General features: G+C 39.8%; 1 protein-coding gene across 2 annotated transcripts in view; it reads right to left on the bottom strand.

Moving 5' to 3' along the window:
• Positions 1 to 24,110, bottom strand: part of LOC114050150 (WD repeat-containing protein 64-like) — a 172,956-nt gene that overhangs the window by 117,249 nt on the left and 31,597 nt on the right. For both annotated transcript variants that reach the window (XM_027871755.1, XM_027871756.1), the window contains exons 5-8: positions 22,062 to 22,091; positions 14,777 to 14,887; positions 5,337 to 5,551; positions 408 to 542 (exon numbers count right to left, since the gene is read on the bottom strand). In XM_027871755.1, coding sequence (XP_027727556.1) covers positions 408 to 542; positions 5,337 to 5,551; positions 14,777 to 14,887; positions 22,062 to 22,091 — 491 coding nt within the window. The remainder of the gene's footprint in view (positions 1 to 407; positions 543 to 5,336; positions 5,552 to 14,776; positions 14,888 to 22,061; positions 22,092 to 24,110) is intronic.

The following is a 24,110-nucleotide window of genomic DNA, read 5'->3' as shown; positions in this document are numbered from 1 at the left end:
ATATTGTGTGTGTGTGTATGGCTATATATAAATGTATATTGTAACATTATATATATACATAGCAATCACATATATATATATATATATACATACAAGATATTGTGTGTGTGTGTGTGTGGCTGTATATAAATGTATATAAGGCAGGCCACACTGGAACAGACCTTGGCACTTCAGCATAAATAAACAGAAGTGCAAACAAGGGGCCAAGTCCTGGTCGGCTTTGTATGCTTAACTTCAATTTTCTTTTTCTTTTTTTTTCCTTTTAAATTAACCTTATTTTTAAAATAAAACAGAAGGACCTTGATCTCTATGAAAACTAATTGGAAAGCTTCAAATCTACCACAGTTTATCACTGAGAGGAGCGGTCTGACTCACCAAAGCACACATATGTGTTTAATTTTACTTACATGTTGTCTTCAAGCCTTTTCAAGGATTCCAGAACAAATGAATGGATGCTGTCTAAAGAGCAAGACCCAAAGCAGTTCAGGGGCTGGATATACTTAATCTTCATGACCCAGTCATTATGTAGTTTCCTTTTAATACTGGGGATAAAAAAATGAATTTTTGTTGACAGACAATATAATCACATTGAATTACTATTCGATGCCTCAGCTTGTATTTTAGCTCAGAACCAAATCACAAAACAAAAATGTAATAAATTTCAATCTAATCCGGCAAGTGTGTATTAAGTACCTGCTATATGCAAGGTACTATACTGGGTGCTAGAGATAAAAAGACAAAACAAAAACAAAATAGCCCCTGCCCTCAGGGCGCTTACACTCTGTTACAACATTTAAACAGATAACTACATACATGGTAATTTGGAAGATTCATGGGAACCCTATAGATTCACAGGAATTCATTTCATCTAATCTGAAGCATATTTTCTAAAACTGTCAGTTTCTAAAAGGGAAGGGGATAAGCATTTATTTATTTATTTGCTTTTTGCGAGGCATTTGGGGTTAAGTGACTTGCCCAGGGTCACACAGCTAGGAAGTATCAAGTGTCTGGTCTGAGACTGGATTTGAACTCAGGTCCTCCTGACTCCAGGGCCAGTGGTCTAACCACTGTGCCACCTAGCTGCCCCTGGAATAAGCATTTATATAGCACTGACTATGTGCCAGACATTATGCTAAATGCTTTAGAAATATCATCTCATTTGATCCTCACAAAAACCCTATGAAGTAGGTGCCATTATCCCCATTTTACAATTGAGGAAACTGAGGCAGAGGTTAAACAACTTATCCAGGGTCTCTCAGCTAGCAAGTCTCTGAGGCAAAATTTGAACTCAAATGTTTCAGACTCGAGGCCTAGTACTCTATCCACTGTGCATCAGCTGCTTGAAAATTGCCTAAAACTGGCTTTCCTGTTAAGTCACTTACTTTATCCATGATTTGAATTTAAGAATAAGTAAATAGGGCCATGGGCATGTGTAAAAGAGTTCCTCCAGTGAGACAGAATGGAAACCTGTACCTTGGGCCTCACTACAGAGAGGTAGGAGTTAATGCCAGATAGATTGTGCACAGGAATCTTTTGGCCATGGGGGTAACAGGTGCCAGAAGAATTGAGAGGAAGAAAGGCCAGGGAGGACTGCTAGCAAGATTACTGAGTTCTGGGCTTGGCCCTTTAGTTGTTGGTGATGACTGAGGAAAAAAATCTGCATCATAATGTTAGTGCTGGATAATTGGGGTTCATCTACAGCTCTTGTTAAAGATGGCCTGGAATTTCAATGGAGATGTGGTGGGAAACTCTAGAGAGACTGAGGTCAGAACATTAACTACAGCATCAGAACTGAGAGAAAATATCAGATAAACTCCAGTCCAGCACTAGAATCTTCTCTCAGTTACAAATTTTCCGAAGTGTCAAGCTATACTCTAAGTCAGGGGTGGGGAGCCTGCAGCCATGTGGACTCAAGGCTGAGGGTTCCCCACTCCTACTCTAAGTTATTGTATTTGGATTCAGAGTCCTGGTGTTTGTATCCTATCTTTGTCAGTTACTGGCAGGAAAGTACTATTTAAATGAAAGTTATATACATATATGTGTGTATATATGTATATGTGTATGTGTACATTTATGTGTATATATGTATATGAGTGTGGGTATATATACACATACATATGTGTATGTGTATCTATGTATATAAACATATACATATGTGTATATGTATGTGTGTATAGATACACACTATGTATATGCATGTATATGTATATATAGCTTCTTATCTCATATAATGTGGCTCTGATTTCAGACTTTTTTTTTACATGAAAATGAGGCAGTATAGGGAAGAGGAAATAGCAAGGTTCGAAGATGTGGGCTCCAGTCTCAGTTCTACTAGCTGCTTCAATCTCTGGGACTTTATAATTTCCCCATTTGTAAAATGAGGAAGATGACTTAGATGAGATTTAAGGTTTCTTCAAACTCCACAGTCCTCTGATTCTTATTATACTTATCTATGTTACATATAACCCCACACCCACACCCACACACCCTAATAGAAGGCAAAGTCTCTCAGAGGTAGAACTGTGCATTATTTATCTCTGTATCTCTCATTCCTGAGAGGAAACATGGTATAATGGATAGACAACCAGCAGTGAACTCAGAAAGAGCTGGGTCAAAGTCCTATTTCTGACTCTTAAATTAATTGAGTGAACATGAACAACCAAGTTACTTGCAAATGACTGATCTGCATTGTTGGAGGGAGTCTCTAGTTTAGAATTTCCCAAATGCTGGTGGATTCACAGTTCTGGATACACACAGACAGGGTTCCTAGTCTTATACAGATTAGTAGGCAGTTGCTCAGTCAATTTTGTCATGTCTGACTCTTTGTAACCCCATTTGGGGTTTTCTTGACAAAGATATTGGAGTGGTTTGCCATTTCCTTCTCCAGCTCATTTTACAGATGAGGAAACTAAGGCAAACAGGGTCAGAATCACACAGCTAATACGTGTCTGAGGCTGGATTTGAACTCAGGAAGAAAAGTCTTCTTGACACCAGACTCAGTACTCTATCCACTGTGTCATGTAGCTACCCTCAGAATAGTAAGCACTTGATGAATTCAATCCCTAAGCGTGGGAGTTGACTGAATGAATCAATTGTCACCTCACCCCTATTTAAAATGAGTGATCACTTATTTGCTGAGATCACTTAGATTGCTACCAATCTAATCCTATCATCCTATAACTAATTTGCAGCATTATCATGGGAAAATCACTATAGCTCTCTAGATGAGATCCCACCTGTAAAATTAGATGGCCTCTTAGGGCCCTTCTAGCTCTAAGAAACCTATAAATCCAAGTATGCTACAGTGCAAATTTACTCATAAAACTGGGAAAATAATGTATCCTATATTTTCAGTTCAGTAGACTGTCAAGTAGATCACAAATACATATTGACTAGAAAGCTCAGATACAAGTCAGAGATTGTCTCAAAATCTTTTGTATAAAAAAAATCTTTTGTTTAGAGCATGAGACAATATTATCACTGATATTACATACAACTTAATGGATGGTATTTTCTATCCTGATTGTCATTCTTTTTGTAATTCTGGGCCCTGGATTACCTCCTTCCTTAGTACAATGCTGTGCACAGTACTAGGATTTAATATTTCTTAGACCTGAATTCACTGTTGTATCTCTTGTACCTTGAACATTGTAACCACATAATGATACATTTGTTGAATAAGATTTCCATATAAGGGAGAATTTTCCAATGGCTGTTAGAATTGCACTCTTTACCTCTGAATTCTTTTCTTCCCACAAGCCTACCTGGGCCCCACCTTGCTGAGTTTGGTGATCTGCTTGCTATAGGGGTACCTTTCCTCAGTCAGCGGCATAAAAATTGCTCGTGCTTAGCATTGATTTCCTCTGTGTAGAGGCTTGTGATAGCTATATACAAGAATGAGCAAATGTCAGTGTACATTAGCGTCTTATTATTTTATGAGCATGTAGTCAATACTTCAAGTATCTCTGAGGCACCTATCAAGTAGAAACAAAAACTATGAATGTGAAAAAGGGCCTTTGGCTTTTTCTGACAGGTGGCATACATCTTAGTGAAGGAAAGATTAACACCTTATTCCACAGTCCTGATGGAGGAAGATCTGCTGCAGGCTGAGCCCTAGTTAGAAAGCTGAACAGTGACATGCCTGCCATTTTATAGAACAATAGGTCACATAGTGGTGAGAGAGGGGGAGGAGAGGTTGATTCCCCATCGGTTTAGCCTGCTGAACGAACACTTTGGTGAGATAAGTAATATTGTTCAGTTGTGACTGTCATCTCACATAGTAGGTGAGAAATGGAGCCAAATATTGTCAGAATTTTCACTCCTAAGAAATCAGTAATAGGACTAGGCTTGACATGACGTGTAACAGTAATGGTCATTTATATTACATTTCATCCAAGTTCCCTTTCTGAAACAGCACGGCATACTGGATAGAGAACTGATTTGGGAACTGACCTGGAGCTAGGAATACCAGAATTCAAATCTTATCTCTGACACATACTGTGTGCCCCGGGGTGAAACACTTAAACTCTCAGTGCCCTAGACAACTCTCTTAGACCCTAAATTGCAAAGAAGATGAAGACTTATATAGTAAGAGTTACTGTATCTGGGAATTCTCTGTACTAATGAAATCCCAGTTCCAATCCCCTCTCCCCATACTTGGCTTGTAATTGATTCTTCACATTGTGTGTGCACTGCGGCTTTCTGACATGTGTGTGTGTGTGTGTGTGTGTGTGTGTCTGTGTGTGAGTGCTCCTGCACTCAGTTTTCAAGTAACAAGCAGAATCAGGCAGGCTTTGGGGGTTATATACTCTAATTGTGTGTTTATGATAAAGCAAAAGAAGCAACATCTTGCCCATAGAGGCAGGGGAAAGCCTCCCACTTAAGCACAGGGAGGCTAGAGAACATATCACACAAAATCTATTTTAGTCAATAAATGACACCTTATGGGCATCCCCCCCATCAAAAGAAAACATTCTTTTAGGACCAGAGATGACGAAACAATCTAAACCCAATGAGTCAATTCCTGGCTAGAACAAAAGTCTTTCCCACCATAGTATTTAATCCAAACCAATTTTAAATGCTTTTATTCCAAGAACTAGGATTCTTTTTTTTACTTCTTGCTCAGATTTTACTTCTTGCTCAGATTTTGCTTCTTGCTCAAGTCTTGGTGGCAAGCTGACAAAAAAAAATCAAGTCAAATCTAAAAATGAGAATAATGCTGGCCAAAATCAATGAAGCACATTTGGGAAATCACATTGAGAAACTCAGACCAAATGTCATCATATGTATGTTGATGACAACTATTAAAGTAATTAACCCTTAATTCAGCCACTTACTTCTTGAAGTTCTTGGAGTCCAAGATCTGGGACTGCATTTTCTTTTTGTTTTTTGACTGCTTGAGTCCAAAATCATCACTGTTTAAAGTGAACCTGTTCACAAAGCCACCATCATCTCCCATTAGGATGTCATCTCTGCACAGGTGGTCTGTCATAGGCACCACACAAACACACAGAAGGCAGTGATCCATTGGCTTTATGACAAAACAGTTATCCTAGAGGATAGAGAAGAGATTTCATTCTTACTGAATGGTTGTTCCCCTTCACCTCAGATTTGTCCTATTAGTGGCCGAAAGCTTAATTTTCTAAAGTACTCTGATGAATAGACTCCTAGGGCAAAGGGATGTTGAGAGATCAGTCACATCAATCAATCAATATTTAGTACATATCTATTAAGTGCTATTAAAGATTTGGAAATGTGAGATATTATCCTTGACTTCAAAAAATGTTACAATCTTTCTGGGAAGAGAAAAATAGTCACATATAAAGTGGTTTGAGAGCTGTGATTAGCTCTGAGATCTTTGGGGAAATTGATTAACCTCGGAGCATTTTTTTCCCTCACCAATCAAGTGAGGATGATAATATCTATCATGCCTATACATACAAAATAGTATACAATTAAATGTTAAATTGTGATACAGATGATCCATGCTGTAGGAATTCAGAAAAGAGTAAGATCAATGTAGAGTAGACTCATTGGGGAATGGATGACACGGAGTGTATAGCAGATCTTGAAGGATGGGTAGGCTTTGACTTTCTCCTGTGAAGAATAGAGAGCATACTGTAACAGGGTTGAAAAGTATGAATAAAGAAACAAAGGCAAGAATGATGGTAAGATGTGAGGAAAAGTCCATGGTATGGAACAGAGGGTCATCCTGGGGAGTGGATAGAGACAGAGTTGATCAGATGTTGTTCATCATTTTCAATCATGTCTGACTCTTCATGACCCCATTTGGGGTTTTCTTGGAAAAGACACTAGAGTGATTTTCCATTTTCTTCTCCAGCCCATTTTACAGATGATGAAACTGAGGCAAACAGGGTTAAATGACTTGCCCAGGGTCACACAGCTAATATGTGTCTGAGGCTGGATTTGAACTCATGAAGATGAGTCTTCTTGATTCCAAGTCCAGTGCTCTATCTGCTGCACCACCTAAATGCTCTCATTAGCTAAATAGCATGGCCCAGATTCCGAAGAGCTTTGCATATTATGCAGAGGACTATAGATGAAAAATTCGGTATGTAATAGTGAGCCCTTATAGAACTTTAATCAGGAGAGAAACATTACAGGAATTATATTCTAAGATTAGTCTTATTGTAATATGCATGTTTGCAGAAAGAATTCAGACTAAGGCAAATGAAAAAAAATTATTTTAGACTTTGAACAAAAGAAGATTTCACAGTCTTTATGAGTAGCTTATATGTACAAGAACACTATGAAAAAGCATTTCCTTATGTTTGAGCTAAATCTCTTCTATTTCCATTTGGTCCATTTCTTTTTGTTTTAAATTCAGTGAAGTTTAAGATATAATAGTAATCATTTTCTATTATAGTAGGTGCTGTCATATCAATTTCATCTCTATGGGGGATCCAGGGACCCCAGAAGTTCCTTCAGAAGAAAATGAATTTGTGAGACTCAGGGAATATGTGATTGCAACAGGCAAGCAGCTCTGTAATAAGAGGAATAGGATCTGGTCACTGGTGCCCAAAACTAGTTGCCTCAGTTTTACCTTCCATTGATATTGAGATATAGACTTCCTGCTCACCATGTGAGGAATTGGAGTTATACATAAATACTACTGGAGCCAGGCTTGCTGTTCACCATATGGGAGCTCAGCAGCTGTCTTGGGAGTTGTTGTTTGTCCTTTGTTTTTGAAGAGGACCATGACATCATGGAGATGATGCTGTGACGTGCAAGTAACTTGGATTTAAATGAGGGAGAGCTATGCAAAGTCACCAGCTTTACTTTCTCCTCCAGAGCCATCTGGGTCCAGTAGCCAGATATATAGATCAGGACAACTGGAGATGGCCCTGGATGAAGTGGGAGACCTTGGTCTTTTCAAAGTAAGGTCTGGGTTAGAATTGCGGTGGTACAGCTACAAGCTACAAGCTACAAGCCTGATATTCTTATCTGTCAATGACTACAATCAGAGTAGGAAGAGTTGAGATCACAACCAGTACATCCCTGAAACTGGTTCCTGCAGAAGGAGAAAATAGGAGAGCATTATGGAAGAGGTGACTCAGATCCCGGAGAGGAGCTATGATTGGAATGGTCAAAACCAGTAGTTGTTGAGAATATGATCAGTAAACAAGGAATGAGGGGATTATTTTTTTCACTAAACCCTTTCTTCTTTCTAACTTCCCTATTTCTGTCCAAGGCACCACCATCCTTTCTGTCTCCTAGGTTCATAATTTCAATATTGTCCTAGCCTTATCAGCCTCCCTCACTCTGACACATTTGATCAGTTGCCAAGTCTTGCTGTTTCTACTCTACAATGTCTCTCACATCTATCTCCTCTTCATTCGCACAGCTACCGTCTTTGTTAGGGCTCTGACCTAGCTTTCCCCAACAGGCTCTTAATTGGTTCCCATGCACCATCTACCATCACTCTAATCTATTTTGCATGGTCCTGCCAGAGACATTTTTATTAACATAGATCTGACCATTTGACTCCTGTACTCATCCATCTCCAGTGATTTTCTCTTGTCTCTAGGATAACATGTAAATTTCTCTGTTTATCTTTTAAAGTCAAACACAACCTGGTCCCAACCTGTCTTTCCAACCTCACTTGTCATTATTCTCTCTCCTGTACTCTAATGATGCAGCTGAACTGGGCTTCTCAATGTTCCCCACACTTGACATTCCATCTCTCATCTCTGTGCCTTTTATTAGTTGTTCCATATGCCTAGAATCCACCCCCTCCTTACCTTCACCTTAGCAAGCCCATACCTTCCTTTAAGATGCAACTCAGGCCCAACTTTTCTATTTGTTTACATTCATTCATTTTATATTTATGCTGTACATATTTGTATTTATTGCCAGCTAGGTGACACAGTATTGAGCACCAGGTCTGGAGTCAGGAAGGTTCATTGCCCTGAGTTCAAATCCAGCCTCAGATACTTACTAGCTGTGTGACCCCAGGCAAGTCATTTAATCCTGTTTGCCTCAGTTTCCTCATCTGGAAAATGAGCTAGAGAAGGAAATGGCAAACCACTCCTGTGTCTTTGCGAAGAAAACCCCAAATGGGATCAAGAAGTGTTGAACATGACGGAAACAAATGAACAACAACAATTTGTATTTATATTTTTTCCACCCTCCCAACCCCATTAGAATGTAAGCCCCTTGCCAGTAGGGATAGTTTAATTATTTGTACTTGGGTCCCCAGTGTTTTTTGCCACAAGTACCTGGCATGTATAACAACAACAATAGCTAGCATTTGTATGACACTTTATGTTTTCTCATTTGATATTCCAAAAACCTGGTAACATAGACACTTACTAGCTGTGTGATCCTGGGCAAGTCACTTAACCCTGTTTGCCTCAGTTTCCTCATCTGTAAAATGAGCTAAAGAAGGAAATGGCAAACCACTGCAGTATCTCTGCCAAGAAAGTCCCAAATGGGGTCACAAAGAGTTGTGACTGAAAAATGACTGAACAGCAAACACATAAGTTGCTTAATGAGTACTGTTGATTGTTTCTTTTCCCAGACAAGCAATCCTTTTCTATAATCCTTTCAGTGGCTTGCAGGTCCCAGTGGTTCAAAACTGTCCTACTTAATAATCTGAAAATCTGGGAGAATAAACAGGAGGTTTTGGAGAAATGGTTGGAAGCACTTAATCTCTTTTGTTTCATTTTTACTATATTCATTAAAATGTGGCCACAATATGTTGAATATATATGCCGTGTGTGTGTGTGTGTGTGTGTGTGTGTGAGGGAGAGAGAGAGAGAGTGTGTGTGTGTATGTGTATATATGTGAGATGGGGGGAGGGGTTGTTGATTGAGAGAAGAAATTGTTACATAGTGCAAATATATTTGATATTTTGAGCAATATTTCATATCATCCCCTAGCTAAATTGCAAATATTAGTAGTTCATGTTTATTCAATGCCACCACTCAAAACCCTGTGTCAGTATGATTGGGAGATCAGCTTAGATATTTGTAGCCTGAGTACACTCTATTAGGGGCAGGTAGGTGGCACAGTAGATAGAGTGCTGGAAGTCTTTTCTTCCTGAGTTCAAATCCAGCCTCAGACACTTACTAGCTGTGTGACCCTGGACAAGTCACTTAATCCTATTGGCCTCGGTTTCCTCATTTGTAAAATGAACTGGAGAAGGAAATGGCAAACCACGCCAGTATCTTTGCCAAGAAAACCCCAAATGGGATCACAAAGAGTCAGACATGACTGAAACAAGCGAACAACAATGGACTCTGTTAAGACACTGTACTGCAGTCTTTTGGGAAGTTATCCTACACATACGATAGAAAAATTCTGAAGCAATCATTTGGTTGGGGGCCTGAGTGGAGAGAAAATCAGGCATCATAATCCCTTGCTGAATAATAAATGAAGTGAAATACTACTTTTCTCTAGGCTTAAGGGAGGCAGTACATGGGCTGATCTGTATAGTTGTCAATACCATCGTGCCCCAAATATCACATGTGGGACAAAACGTTGTCACACTATATCATGGTTTCATCATGTTATGAAAATTTAGAAAGCTTCCTCAGGGTATGGTGATAAAAAATAATAGATCAAATATACTAAATAATTTATTATAGAATAACAGCAATACAGAAGAAAAGAACACTAGATATGGAATCAGGTTACTGAGGTTTGATTTTTGGTTCTATGTGTTCACTAGGTTACTTTGAGCAGGTCATTTCACCTTTTTGAGGTGAAAACTACCTGTAAATGTGGATAATAATACATTTACCCTGTAAGGTTATCATGATGATCAAATGAAGTAATATATATGTGATCCCCTTTACCCACGGAATTAAGCCTGCAGCTGAGAGAGAGAAGAGAAAGAGGAGAGGGAGCAAGAGAGAGAGAGAGAGAGAGAGAGAGAGAGAGAGAGAGAGAGGGAGGGAGGGAAGGAGAGAGAATATGGCAGGGGAGAGATGAGAGAGAGAGAGAGAGAAAATATGGCAATGTTCTACTGTGTTTTTCCTGCTGCTCCCTGACTGGGATTGACATGCTAGGGAAGGACTATAGCTCAATGATGCCAGACTATCCAGAGCCATGATAGAAAAACTGTAGCTGTCATCATTTGCTGAGAATCAGTTTTTACATTACTCTTAGAGAAAGCATGTTTTGTTTCTTTAAAATCTCATTTGTATAGTTGTCCACCTAGTCCCTAAAGGTGTGGTTAACTAGAAGTGTCACTGCTCTATATGTATTTTCATTTGCTCAGATGCAGCTGAGAGGGAGGCTGAGATTGGCAATAAACACACACACACACACACACACACACACACACACAGAAGGAAATTCTCTTTCTAATTTCTGAGATTTGTTACCAACTGGGGACTCTAGACAAACCAAAGAGAATTTATTGCTATATGTCGTAACTTTTAAAAGGCAGAGAAAATAGATTAAATGAATCTGTACCAAAAAGAAAGTCTTGTCACAGAATACATCTGTGATGTTCTGGTGAAAGGAAGGTTGAGTAAGTAGAGGACAAAATTCCTCTCCCTCAGAGGCAGCAGCCTCAGGAAACTCCTTCTCTGCTGAGATGCAGGTTAAAGAACCCAGTCCTTCCCCCACCTCTACCATGGCAAGTGTAAGGGAAAAGAGTTATGGTTGGGGAGACCTAACAGGAAGAGTTAGGAAAGAGTGAGTACATCCACCTGAAGGTAGAAGTCAAAAAAGAATAGCTAGTTTTCCTTTTTTAGCCAAACTCCATATTGATACCATTATTAGAACTACAATGTTTTATAAAGTGCTATAGAGATGTAAACTATTATTTTTACTTAATTATTTTGACTATTCTTCACCAAATCCCTTCCTTCTCCAATGCCTAATTAGGATGTGAGGTTAGGACTGTGAGTTATTGAAGGCTAATGTAATGGCGGTTTAGTACATGCCCAAATCACTCAAGATGGCATCAGCCATCAGTGGAAGAAGACATTGGAGGACCTGCTTTCAGGAGACTAGAGAACTGGTGCATATGTGAACATTCTGAAGTAGGTCTACCACATGATTGGGAGTACTCTTTCTCCTCCCTGGCTGCCAGGGAGGCCTCTGTCCTTAACATTGCCTGACTGAGCAAAGTTGGTGCTTTTCCTGTAATCCCATCTAAGGGCGAAGGATTCCTTCACTGACAACATGTGGTAAGGGATGGGGGAGGATCTGAGGAGCTCCCTTTCCATTCCTTTTAGGTCATGTGGCCCCAAGAAACAGGCTTGGGAGGATTTGGCCTTTTTTCTTTCTCCTTTTCCATTCTAGGTATAGACAGTGAAGTCTCAGTACACAAGTTCTAATCAAAGAGTTCAGGAATCCAGTCTGGATGTTGAAGTCATTCTAGCAGGAAAAACCTAGGGAGGAAGGGTCCTGGGATTCTGAGGCTTTGAATTTGAATTTGGTGAGACTAAAGCTATGTAAGAACTGAGTTAACCTGTGAGCCTAATATACCCCAAAGACTGAGGGGAGGAGTTGGATTGTGCTCCCAGGCATTGGTGGAAATATTTGTCTGTTCTTGTTATATGTTTGATGTAAATATCCCTCTGCAAAAGCTAGGCTGATCTTAAATGTTTAAATGGAAGTGGGGTGCTATTCATTGAATCCCTGAAACAGGGAACATAATAAATAGGGGCATAGAGAGCCAATAGTAGAGATGAGAGACTTTTCAAACTCATTAGGGCCCCAGAGAACACTGGGGGAGGACGAGTGGTAAAATGTAATGAACTTGACCCTCAGTGAGTGGGGCCAGAGTCAACCCATGATACACTATGCTTACAGAGTGAAAGCTAAGGAAGGTCCTAATGTTCTGGAAAGGTTTCCTTTGCAGGCCCAATACTAGAGGCTTCATGGTTGTGCACAAACCAGCCTCACAGAGCTCCAAGAAGCTCCTCACCAGTTTAGCTATAGGGTCACCATCTTCAGGCACAGCTGGTCTCAAAGAGCATTACTGAGGGGTTTCAGTCAAAATCAAGAAAAGTAGTATCCAAAGTGATGAAATCACAGCTCCTTGGGGCATCGAACAAATTAATTATTTTGACCAGAATTCAGTCTTCTCTTGGACTAAATGATGACTGTCTTTTCTGCTTTCCCTCAAACTTTCAACTTTCCAACCTCATGCTTAGATAGTGCTCTGTGAGGTTAGTGCACACAGCACATGGAAGTGAGGATTTTGATCCCAGCAGGCTCTCCGTGCTGTCCTTCATTTTTCTTCATTAGTGTCTGAATGCTTTTAAAATTCTATTGCTCAGACTCCTGTCTCAGGCTCATTTGTCTGAAACATTACTTTAAGAAATGATCGATGAACTTTGATTTGATAAAAACAGGTACATTTAAACAGCTCCCTTTAAAAGGTGTATCCTCACTCTGGATGTAAATGAGGACCTATTAATCACTATAAACAGAAAGGGATGGGTGTGTGTCTTTTAACTTTAGCCATATAGTACTAACAACGTAAACTCCATGAAAGCAATAACTGAAATTTTTTCTTTAGAGCCCCAGCACCTAATACGATGCCTGGTATATCAAAATAATATAATAACAATAACAATAACAGTAGCTAACATTTATACAGCACTAGCACTGTACTTTACAATTATTATCTCATTTGATCCTCACAACTACCTTGGGCAGTAGGTGCTATTATTATCCTCATTTTACAGATGAGGAAACTGAGGCAAAGAAGAATTAACTGACTTGCCTAGGGTCACACAGCAAGTAAGTATCTGAGGTGGGTTTGGACTCAAGTCTTCCTGACTCCAGGCCCAAAGCTCTATCCATTGTGCCACTAATAAATGCTTATCAATTCATTGTATTTCATCTGAATTTTACTGCCTCTCTTTGTTGGCTTTTACTTGTATATTTATGGTCATTATGTGTAATTGTTACTTCCCTCTGAATCATTTTGTATAAATCTTCCCATTGTTTTGCTGAATTCTTCATGTTGGTTATTCCTTATAGCAAATTTCCATCACATTGATATTAGTGTAATTTTTTTGAGCCCTTCTCCATTCACCGGGCACATGGGTTCCAGTTTTTTTTGTAATCATCAAGAATGCTACTAGGACCATTGTTAGGTATACTGAAACATTGTCATAATTAGCATTCTCTTGGACTAGGTAAAGGAACGTCTAGGGGAAATGTGAAAGGAAGACAGGCATCACCGCCATCATTGACACAAGCCGGAGGGTAAACTAGAAAATAAAAATCAATGATTTGTTCATTGTGTAATTTCACAAGAAAAGTATTTGAATGTTAAAGCCAGGAAAACTTGGTTTGTTAGGCGACCATTATTTGGGCAGACACAAGGATATGCCTGTCCACAATGTTCAGGGAGAAGCAAGCTTATCCTTTAAAATGTTAATGTCAACACCGGTTCCCAGTTCTGTTGTGGAATCTTGACCTCGATAGAAGAAGCAGTTTTCCCACATTTTTTCTACACATAGGAGAGGTCTGCTGGAAGGCCAACCAATGGTTCATTGGATCTTCAATCTAGAGTTTGAAGAGATGTCAGAGACCATCAATTCCAAACCTCTTATTTTACAGGTGAGGAAACAGATGAAAGAGATTAAGTGGAGTTGTCCAAGGTGACAAGGTCAAAAATGTTAAGAGTTAAATGGTACTTAAATCCTATCCATCCTGCAAGAATATCAGTTCAAGCCCTACCTCTCCCACAGTCTTCCTTCATGACTCAAGCCCACTGCTGTAATTATCAAGATAATCTGTGCTACACAATTAACACAGTACTACCCACTGCCTTGTTCTTTTCTTTTACACATATTTAGGTTTCTTCTTCATATTGTTAGTTCTGACAGGGACACTTAGATTATAAGCTCTCAGCTCTCTGAAGAAAGGGACCATTTCTTGTGCTCCTCCAGTACCCCACCCATCAGCACCCCATTAGGCACATAGTAGACAGGCAATAATGACAGAATAAATGATGACCCTACAATGCTAGAGGGAGTTGAAGTGTTTCTTCCCTACCCACTGTATTTGATACTAAAGTTTTGCAACTGATTTTAATGGCATTCTTATCCAAGAAAATGCTGTATAATTTTAAAATAATTTTAAAAATAAAATGTAAAAAATACACACAGTCAGAAAGAACATTCAGGCATTAGAGAAAGGGACAGAAAGGATTGATGTCTCCATCTCTCTTTCTTCTTCCAAAATGGCTTAAATATAGATGGGTGGAGAGTTCGTGCACAGCTACCAAGATTACTAACCAAAATGGGCTTATACCCTTGAACCTTTCTTGGGACCATACCTGGCTACTGCCTTGTGCTTTATAATCCCAGATGATAATGGTTCTTTCTGTGACAGCAACAATTCGTTTTAGTTGAGGGAGGTAATCACATCCTGTGATCCAAGAAGTGTCCTAGAAGAGAAGCAAGGGGTTTTTCAACTTAACAACCTCATCTTACACATCACGTCTTAAAAATTATAGAGTTTTTGTTTATGTGGATTATATAGTAATAATAATAGCAACAATATTTATATGGCACTTACTATAATTATCTCATTTAATCCTCACAACCACTCTGGAAGTAGGTGCTATGATTATCCTAATTTTACATATTAGGAAACTGAGGCAAATAGCGATTAAGTGACTTGTCCTGGATTACACAGCTAGTAAGTGTCTAAGTCTGGATTTGAACTCAGGTCTTCCTCACTCCAGCACCACCACACAGTGTGCCAGCTAGCTGCCTTGTCTTGATTAAATCATATACTTTAGGAATATTTGAGAAAAGAAAGGGAGTACTAGGGCTGGAGGAGTCAGAGAACATTTCACAAAGGAGGTAAAGACTGAGTTCAGCACTGGAGGAGGATAAAGATTCTGAAAGGCAGAAATGAGGTGGAGTGGCATTTCAGAGATGGGCAAGCACACCTGCAAGTACACAGAAGTATGAGATAGAAGGTTAAGTTTGGGGAACAACTAGTAACTTAGGTTGGCTGGAGCACACAGTATACAAAAGGAAATAATGTGAAAAAGATTGGAATGGTAGAATAGTATTAATTATGTTGTTGTTGTTGTTGTTAAGCAGTTTCAATGGTGTCTGACTCTTTGTGACCCTATTTGGAGTTTTCTTGGCAAAGATACTAGAGTGGTTCACCATTTCCTCCTCCAGCTCATTTTATAGATGAGGAAACTGAAGCAAACAGAGTTAGATGACTTGCTCAGGGTCACACAGGTAGTAAGTGTCTGAGGCTGGATTTGAACTCAGATTTTCCTGATTCTAGGCCCAGCTCTCTATCCACTGCACCACCTAACTGCAGTATTAGATTATGTAGGGCCTCAAACACCAGGCAGAGAGTTTATATTTTATCATAGAGGAATAGGGAGCTACTGAAGGCTTTTGAGGAGAGTAGTTACAGGACTATGTCTGTGTCTTAGGAAGATAAATTTGGCTGCCATATACAGGATGAACCAAAGAAATGAGAGAGAAGGAAGGAGATCAAAAAGAATTCAATTACAAAAGTCTAGGTAAGTAGCAATGAGAACCTGTAGTAGGTGGTTGTCTTTGTGAGTTGAGGAAAGGGGGTGGGTACATGAACTATAGTGGAGATAAAATCAAAAAGACTTGGCAACCATTTGAATATGGAGGGAGGGGGGGCAGGTCAGCATTGCAAATCTAGTCCCACATCACATTTTTTTTCTCCTTATCAATGAATTGATTCCAACCTCTGTGGAGCCACTGCTTTGTTCTACCTTATCTTCCTTTTCTCTGTCCCTTTCCCCTTTTGATCTCTAACAAATATCCCCTAATCTTCCCCTTCCTAAATCACCTAGGCTCCAAAAGCAAATAAAAATTATGTCAGGGTTTGTCTTCAGTCATCATTCACCTCCCATTTCTCCATCCTTTCCCTCTATTTACTACCACTGTTCCCTCCCCTCTGCCAGCAATCCCACACTCTTAGATCACATTCCTTTCTGTGTGGAAGAATGAAGTTCTAAAAGGTCACTGGCATCTCAGCAAAAGTGCATTTAATGTATATTTTTAAAAGGGAATCCTAAAAAAAAGGGAGCATTGTCCAATGGAAAGAGCAATGCATTGATATGAAGATCACGGTTCAGGTCTCAGTCCTGCCATTAACGATCTATATGACCTTAAGTACTTTTAGACATCTCATACTTAATATGTCCAAAGCAGAATTCATTATCTTCCCCCCAAACCCTTCCTTTTTCCATACTTTCCATTACTGTCAAGGGCATTACCATCCTCTCAGTCATCCATGCTCTCAACTTTAGTGTAGTCTGCTACTCCCTCACACCTACCCTACACAACCAATTTGTTGCCAGGTCTTGGTGTTTCTACCTTCACAACATCTGTCCCATATGTCTTCTTCTCTCCATTCATATTGCTGTTACCCTGGTGCAAGCCCTATTACCTCATGACCTAGACCAAGGGTGGGGAACCTGCAGCCTTGAGGCCACATGTGACCTCGAGGCTGCAAGTTCCCCACCCCTGACCTAGACTATTATAATAACCTTCTTCTTGATCTTCCCATTTCAGATTTCTCCTTATTCCCATCTATTCTCCACTCAACTTTCAAAGTGATTTTCCCAAAGCACAGGTCAGACTATGTTACCCCTCCTACTCAACCAATTTCAGTGGCTTCCTATTTCCTCCAGTATCAAATGTAAAACCCTCTGTTTGACATTCACATCACAACCAGGCCCTTTCCTACTTTCCAGTCTTCTTATACTTTATTCCCTCCTACATACTCTACATACACAACACTCCATCTCCTGACTCCATGACTTTTCACCAGCTGTCCCCCATTCCCCTCTCCTCAAATGCTTATTGACTGACTGCCAGAGAGAGAGAGAGAGAGGTGGTGAGGCTAGATGATTTCTGAAGTCTCTTCCAGCTTTACTAATCTATTAAAGCCAATTTCAAACAGTAATCGCCCTTGGGTGCCATGAATACACTGAAATCTTCCTTTTGCTGCTCAGATCACATAGGTGCTGCCTAGTTGTAAGGTCAGCTAAATTTCTAGCTAGCAAAATATTCATATTTAAACACAGAAAATTCCCTGCCATTTTGGCACTGCCTTAACCAGAACCCTCTATTAACTGCTCTTCTCCATGCAGGGCATTCCAGCTCGGTTCACCTGCCTTTGCCCCGGCTCCTCCCCGGGCACAGAATGCTCTGCCTCATCACTCAGAGAGGCTGTAGCTTCCTTCCAAACACTACTCGGCTGCCACTTCCTACAAGACACCTTGCCTCATCTCCCCAGTTGCCCAAGTGTGCTGGTCGCGTGCACTCTCCTCCTATAAGGAGCAGGCTGCCAGAGTCATACTTACCAGTCTTCGGTGCCCATCCGGATAAACACAGAGATGAGCCGATCAGGAGGTGCAAACACTCGAGCTTTATTCAGAGGCCATCACAGCAAGGCCAAGCAGGAAAGCAAGAGCAAGAGAGCAGGAGCAAGAGAGAGAGCGAGCTCCGATCCCTACTGTTCCTTAAGTACCTACTTAGCCCCTCCTCCTCAGCCTGCCTACTAGTCATTGATTGTAGTATCAGATACCGGAAGGGGATGTCTGGGTTTAGCGCTGCACCAAGGGAGAGGACGTGACACAGGAGGCTAGGACCGGATATAGGAAGGAGACGTCTGGGGTTAGTGCATAGACAAAGGGAGAGTACGTGACACAGGAAGTCAGGCCCAGATACTGGGAGGAGGCATCTGGGGTCAGTGCTACACAAAGGGAAAGTACATGACCCAGGAAGTCAGGAAGGAGACGTCTAGGGTTAACGTTGCACCTAGGGAGAGGACTAGACAAAGGGAACTCGTTCTCTGCCATCCCACTCCCACGTGGCACATCCCCCTGCCTCAGGAGCACATTCTCCGGCTACTTCCTTGTATCGTGTTCTTTCCCCAGCTTATCACAGCTCCACATAGCACTGCCCACTGCCTCGGGAGCATGAGCTCCGGTTACTTCTCCGTATCCAGTTCCCATCCCAGTTCACCACAACTCCGCCTAGCACAGCCCCTGCCTCGGGAGCGTGAGCTCCAGTTACTTCCTGATATCTTGTTCCTACCCCATCTTGCCACAACCTTCACGTGGCAGTAATCAACATCAGACAATCCCTCACACCCAAGCTCTCCTCACTTCCTGAAAATTGCTTTGTCTTTACTATTTATGTACTCTGTATCTACTACCTAGGGATAATTGAATATGGAATGTAATGGCAAAACAGAATCATATCCCAGCTCTTCCTCTTCCTCTTCTTCTTCCATCTCCTTCTCCTCCTGCTTCTCTTTCTCCTCCTCCTCTTTCTCTTCTTCCTCTTCCTCCATATCTATGCTGAATTTTCTCCAGTCTACCCATCCTGCCCCAGCCTCTGGGCTGATCTCTAATCTCACATCTCCAACTACCTTTCAGACATCTCAAATTGGATATCCAATAAACATCTTAAATTAAGTCCAAACCATAAGTCATTATCTTTCCCCCTAAACACTCCCTCCTTTCCAACTCCTCCTAACTTCCCTGTTACTGTAGAGAGCAACACCATCCTCCCAGGCTCTTGGACTTCACTATCTTTTACCCCTCATATCCAATCTGTTGTCAAAGCCTGTTGATTTCACCTTTGCAATATCTCTCAAATATACCCCCTGCTCTCCTCTGACATGTCCGCCATTCTGGTGCAGACTCAGCACTGTACATCTGGCTATTTCAATAACCTGCTGCTGAGTCTGCCTGTCTCAATTCTCTTGCCAATCCAATCCCTTCTCCATTCAGCCACCAGTGATATTCCTAAAGCAAAGGACTGACCATATCACCCACAACCCCACCTCTACTTAATAAACTACAGTGGCTCCCTATTACCTCTAGGATCAAATACAAAATGCTGTTTGTCATTCAGAGCCCTTCATAACCTCCCTCCCTCCTACCTCTCCAGCCTTCTTACACCTAACTCCCTGCCATGTACTCTTTGATCCAGTGATGCTGATCTTCTGGCTGTTTTATGAACAAGACACTCTATCTCTCTGGGCATTTTCTCTGGGTGTCTCCATGCCTGGATGTTCTCCCTTCTCAACTCTACCTACTGACCTCCCTTTAGTCCCAACTAAATCTCATCTTTTACAGAAAGTCTCTTTCAAGCCTTCTTAATTCTACTGCCTTCCTTCTGTAATTCCTATTTATCCTATATATTGCTTGCTTTGTATATATTTGTTTGCATGTTATCTCCCCCATTTGATTGTAAGCTCCTTGGGAGCAGGGACTGACTTTTGCCTCTTTTTGTATCCCCAGCATTTAGCACATTGACTGGCACATAGTAGGCATTAATAAAGGTTTATTAATTGATTGAATCTTCCTACTCTTCTTCCTCTTTTTTTCCTTCTCCTGTTCAGATGCATTCGATGTAGTATTGCAAACCCCAGAAAGTTTATTTCATAAAATCAGTCAGTTACTACAAATGAATAATAACTTGATTCTACATCTGGGCATAATATAACTGCAAAATCTGTAGTGCTAAGGTGAGTAAATCCACCTACATTCTTTCAGCATAAATTATATTCTTTATTGTAACCTGAACTCATAAACTTCTGTCACCCCTTTGCCCAAGAAGATTCAGTGGCTTTCTATTGCCTCTACAAACACATTATTTTTAACCTCATAGTGATTAGAGCACAAGACTCGAAGAACATTGCAATTTGAGTTTTACTTCAGACACTTAGTAGCTGTGTAACCCTGGCCAAACCACCTTGGCCTCCCTGTGCCTCAGTTTCCTCATCTGTAAAATCTGTAACATCACCTACCTCGCGGAGTTATTGTGAGGATCAAATGAGTTAACATATATAAAAGCACTTGGCAAACCTTAAAGCATTGTATGATTGCTAGCTATTATTATTTAAAGCCCTTCACAGTTTGGCTCTAACCTATCTTTTCAAGCGAATCTCATCTCACTTTCATTTGTACACTCTACATTCTAGCCAGACTGGTTTCCTAGATGTTATTTGGGCAGAACACTACACTTCCCATCCCCTGCCTTTGTCCTTAGAATGCTCCCCTTCATCACCTCATAGTCTCAAGTGTCATGTCCTGCAGCAGACCTTTCCTGGTCTCCTCCCTATTACCTACCTATCACTTCAAAATCACTTCTGTATTTTCTCTACATATCTTTTGTATATACTTATAGATACGCATGTTATTTTCCCCCAGTAAAATGTGAATTCCTTTCAGGGACTATTTCATTTTTATCTTTATATGCTCATACATCATAGGTACTCAGCCAACACTTATTAAACTGACCTTGGTGATTGCTCTTTAAAAAAAAATCACGTATATTAACATCAAAGTAATTCCTCAATTCATCAAAACTCCTCATTTTAGAAATGAAGAAAATAACCCAGTCATTTTTGGATGAGGAAACTGAGGCCCAGAGAATTTAGGTGATTTAGCACAGGGACTGGCATATATTAGTGTCATAATAGGCACTTAAAATGTTAGTTGATTGACTGGTTTATTCTATGTCATAGAACTCATTAGTGGCAGAGTCAGGAGAAAAATAACAACATATGTATGTATAGCATTTTATGATTTACAAAGTACTTTTTTCAGAGCAACAGTTTTGAAGTAAATATTTCCAGAATTACAATCTCTGTTTTAATGTTAGGGAAATGAGGTTTGGAGAAGTTAAAAATATGCCAGTGTGGTCACATAGCTGGTGAACACATCAGAGGTCACATTCAAACCCAGAACTCCCGACTCCTAGCCCAACACTGTTTCTGATAAACCTTGAATGCAAACTTTCTGGAGCTAAGTCCAATATTGGCTCCACTTTCTTTTCTCACCTCCTATACCTTCTTGCATCGCTATGTCTCCAACACCTAATAACAGGGTATGCCTTGCCCTATTTGGAGCTATGAAAGAATTGTAATAGCAAACATGTGTCTATGGTTTTATAACACCATCCCCTGTCTACTTCACTATGGAGGGGGAGAACCAGGTCAACAATCCTTGTTTTCAAGTTTAAAATCCAAGAGGCTTTCAAATACATTTTCAACTCATTTAAAGCAGTTCTTCTTCTGCTGTCCCCAATTATAAACTGAGATACCATATATATTACTGAATATGTCCTACCTATTTTTTCTGGATAACTCAGAATGGAATATGTTGGGGTTTTCCCCAGTTCTGACCTTCTGTGATGACTGGCTTACTATAAATCATGGTAGATGTATTTAATTAAGTGGTTGGCATCCTTTCTCAGTGGACTTTGATTTACTTAGATTTGCTCTGTATTTAATGTTCCCCCCCCCCCGCCAAAAAAAAGATGTAGTCTTGGCCCTTTGGGCAGATTGCTCAAGATTTAAGATCTCTTTCCATTTCCTGGTCACCTCATTTCATAATAGTCCAGTAGAAATGCACGATAAGTAGTCAAGGAGACCTTACTTTGAATCTGGGCTTTGACACTGCCCAGATAAAACAGCAAAATAGAAAGGCTTTTGTATTTCTAGGCCAGTTCATGTGCTTTCAATTTATTGCTAAGAAACTATCTTCCAACTTCCGCTTCAGCTAATTAAAAAAGAAATGAAATACGTACTGTAACATTGATGTTTGCCTGCGCTCTCATCTGCAAGAAAAAAAGCAAAGCAAAGCAGGAAGGAGGCATATTAGCCATTGCAATTAAGAAGAAGAGTGCTAACACAGAGTGAGCACACTGTAGAATAGAGCCATTTTCATATTGATGCTTCATGCCATCCTCCTTCCCTTTTGGGGACCCCTTTTCTCTCTAGCCTATCCCTTCATCCTCTTGAGAAGATAGCAGAATGGCAAAGTCCAAGTCCTCTTTGGATAAGTCAGGCACTTAAGAGGCTTATCTTGAAGCATGTTGATGACGCCTCTGCTCTTACTTTCTTATTCTTTCCCACTGATTTTGCACTGTTTTTAACCAAGTAATTCATTTCCCTAGCAGTGCAACATCACTTTATTTTTTTTGTTTAAATTATATGTAACTTGGCTCCCTGTGATGAAAAGTTTAGAGTGAAATGATATTAACAAGTTGGAACTGAAAATAAAATAGAATTGAATAATTGTTTTAAGTCTATTATGAGCCCATCACTGTGCTAAGTGTTAGAGATTCACAGGAAGGCAAAAAATAGTTCCTCTTCTTAAGGAGCCAATAGTCTAATTAATGGACAGGGCTTGTTATGAGGATGGAGAGGGGAGAAAATAAGTTTATATAGTACCTACTATGTGCCAGACACTGTGCTAAGTGCTTGGCCAATATTATCTCATTTGATCCTCATAACATTCCTGAGAGGTGCTGTTATTATTCCCATTTTACAGTTGAGGAAATTGAGGCGGAGGGTAAGTGACTTGCCCAAGGTAGCAAAACTAGTAAATGACTAAACCTGTATTTCTTTTCAGAGATAGGAAAATTAAAGTTTTGAAAGGAAAATAGAGAAAAGAGAAGGAGCACCACATACTTGATTTTCAGTTCTGTGTCTCTGCTCCCCTCAACCCACTTATTTTTAGTGCAAGTTACATGCTGAAGACCTTTTAATTATTATAGAAGTTTTGTAATCATTAGGACTAGCTATCATTAAAAAAAAGTTAACCTCTGATGCAAGTTATATTTTAGCATTTTCATTTTATATTCTTTAGTCTTTAGAAAATTCACATAACAATTTACTCTTCCATAAAGAACATGAATTATGCATCAAACTATTGTAAAATATTCCAATGTGATCACTCATTTTGTCTTTTGATAGATTATTCTGACCAAGTCTTGAAAAAAAAAACCCTCCCACCCAATATATCACCACATAAAGGTATTTGGCACAGTTGATAAAGTGCTAGACCTAGAGTCAGGAAGATCTGAGTTCAAATTCAGTCTCAGACAATTACTAGCTGTGTGATCCTGAGCAAGTCACCTAATTTCTATCTGCTGTAGTTTTCTCAACTGGAAAATGAGGGTAATGATAATAGCACCCATCTCCCACGTTTGTTGTGAAGACCAAATGTAAAGCATTTAGCCCAGTACCTGACACATAGTAGATGTTTAATGAATACTTGTTTCTTTTTTTCTTTCTTTAAGGCATTCAGGATTTTAAATAACTTTTTTTTTGTTTTAATGCTGAATAATCATACCTGTAAATTTAATTGATGGATTCAATTACATTTACATATTACAAATAAGACACCTGATTGTAAATACTAAATACTGTATATGTATATATATATATATACACACACATGCACACACACACACACATATACGTTCAAATGGATCTGACAGGATAAAAACACATATCACATACGTACATTTTTCCCTAATTAGAAAACATTAAATTTCACTCTGAGCACTAATAAATCATCAACTTTTTTTAAAAATTAAAATTAAAAGCCTCTCATTTCAGATTATATTTTATTTTCTACTAGCTTTGATTTCTGGGAAAGAAGAAAAATCAACCTATTGCTCAGAGAAAAAACAAATCATAGGGAATATGATGGAAAAGGCCTTGTTATGGAAAGAAACGAAAGGTACCAACTCATTTCAGTTTTCAGATCTTTCACACACAAAGCCCTTTCTACAGCTGCCAGTGAACTGGAAAACTGGAATGCCTTAGTCATATTAATACTAGATTGT

Source organism: Vombatus ursinus, unplaced genomic scaffold, assembly GCF_900497805.2.
Source record: "Vombatus ursinus unplaced genomic scaffold, bare-nosed wombat genome assembly UNPS02014798.1, whole genome shotgun sequence".
Lineage (NCBI taxonomy): Eukaryota > Metazoa > Chordata > Mammalia > Diprotodontia > Vombatidae > Vombatus > Vombatus ursinus.
This window is presented reverse-complemented; position numbering and strand designations above follow the sequence as displayed.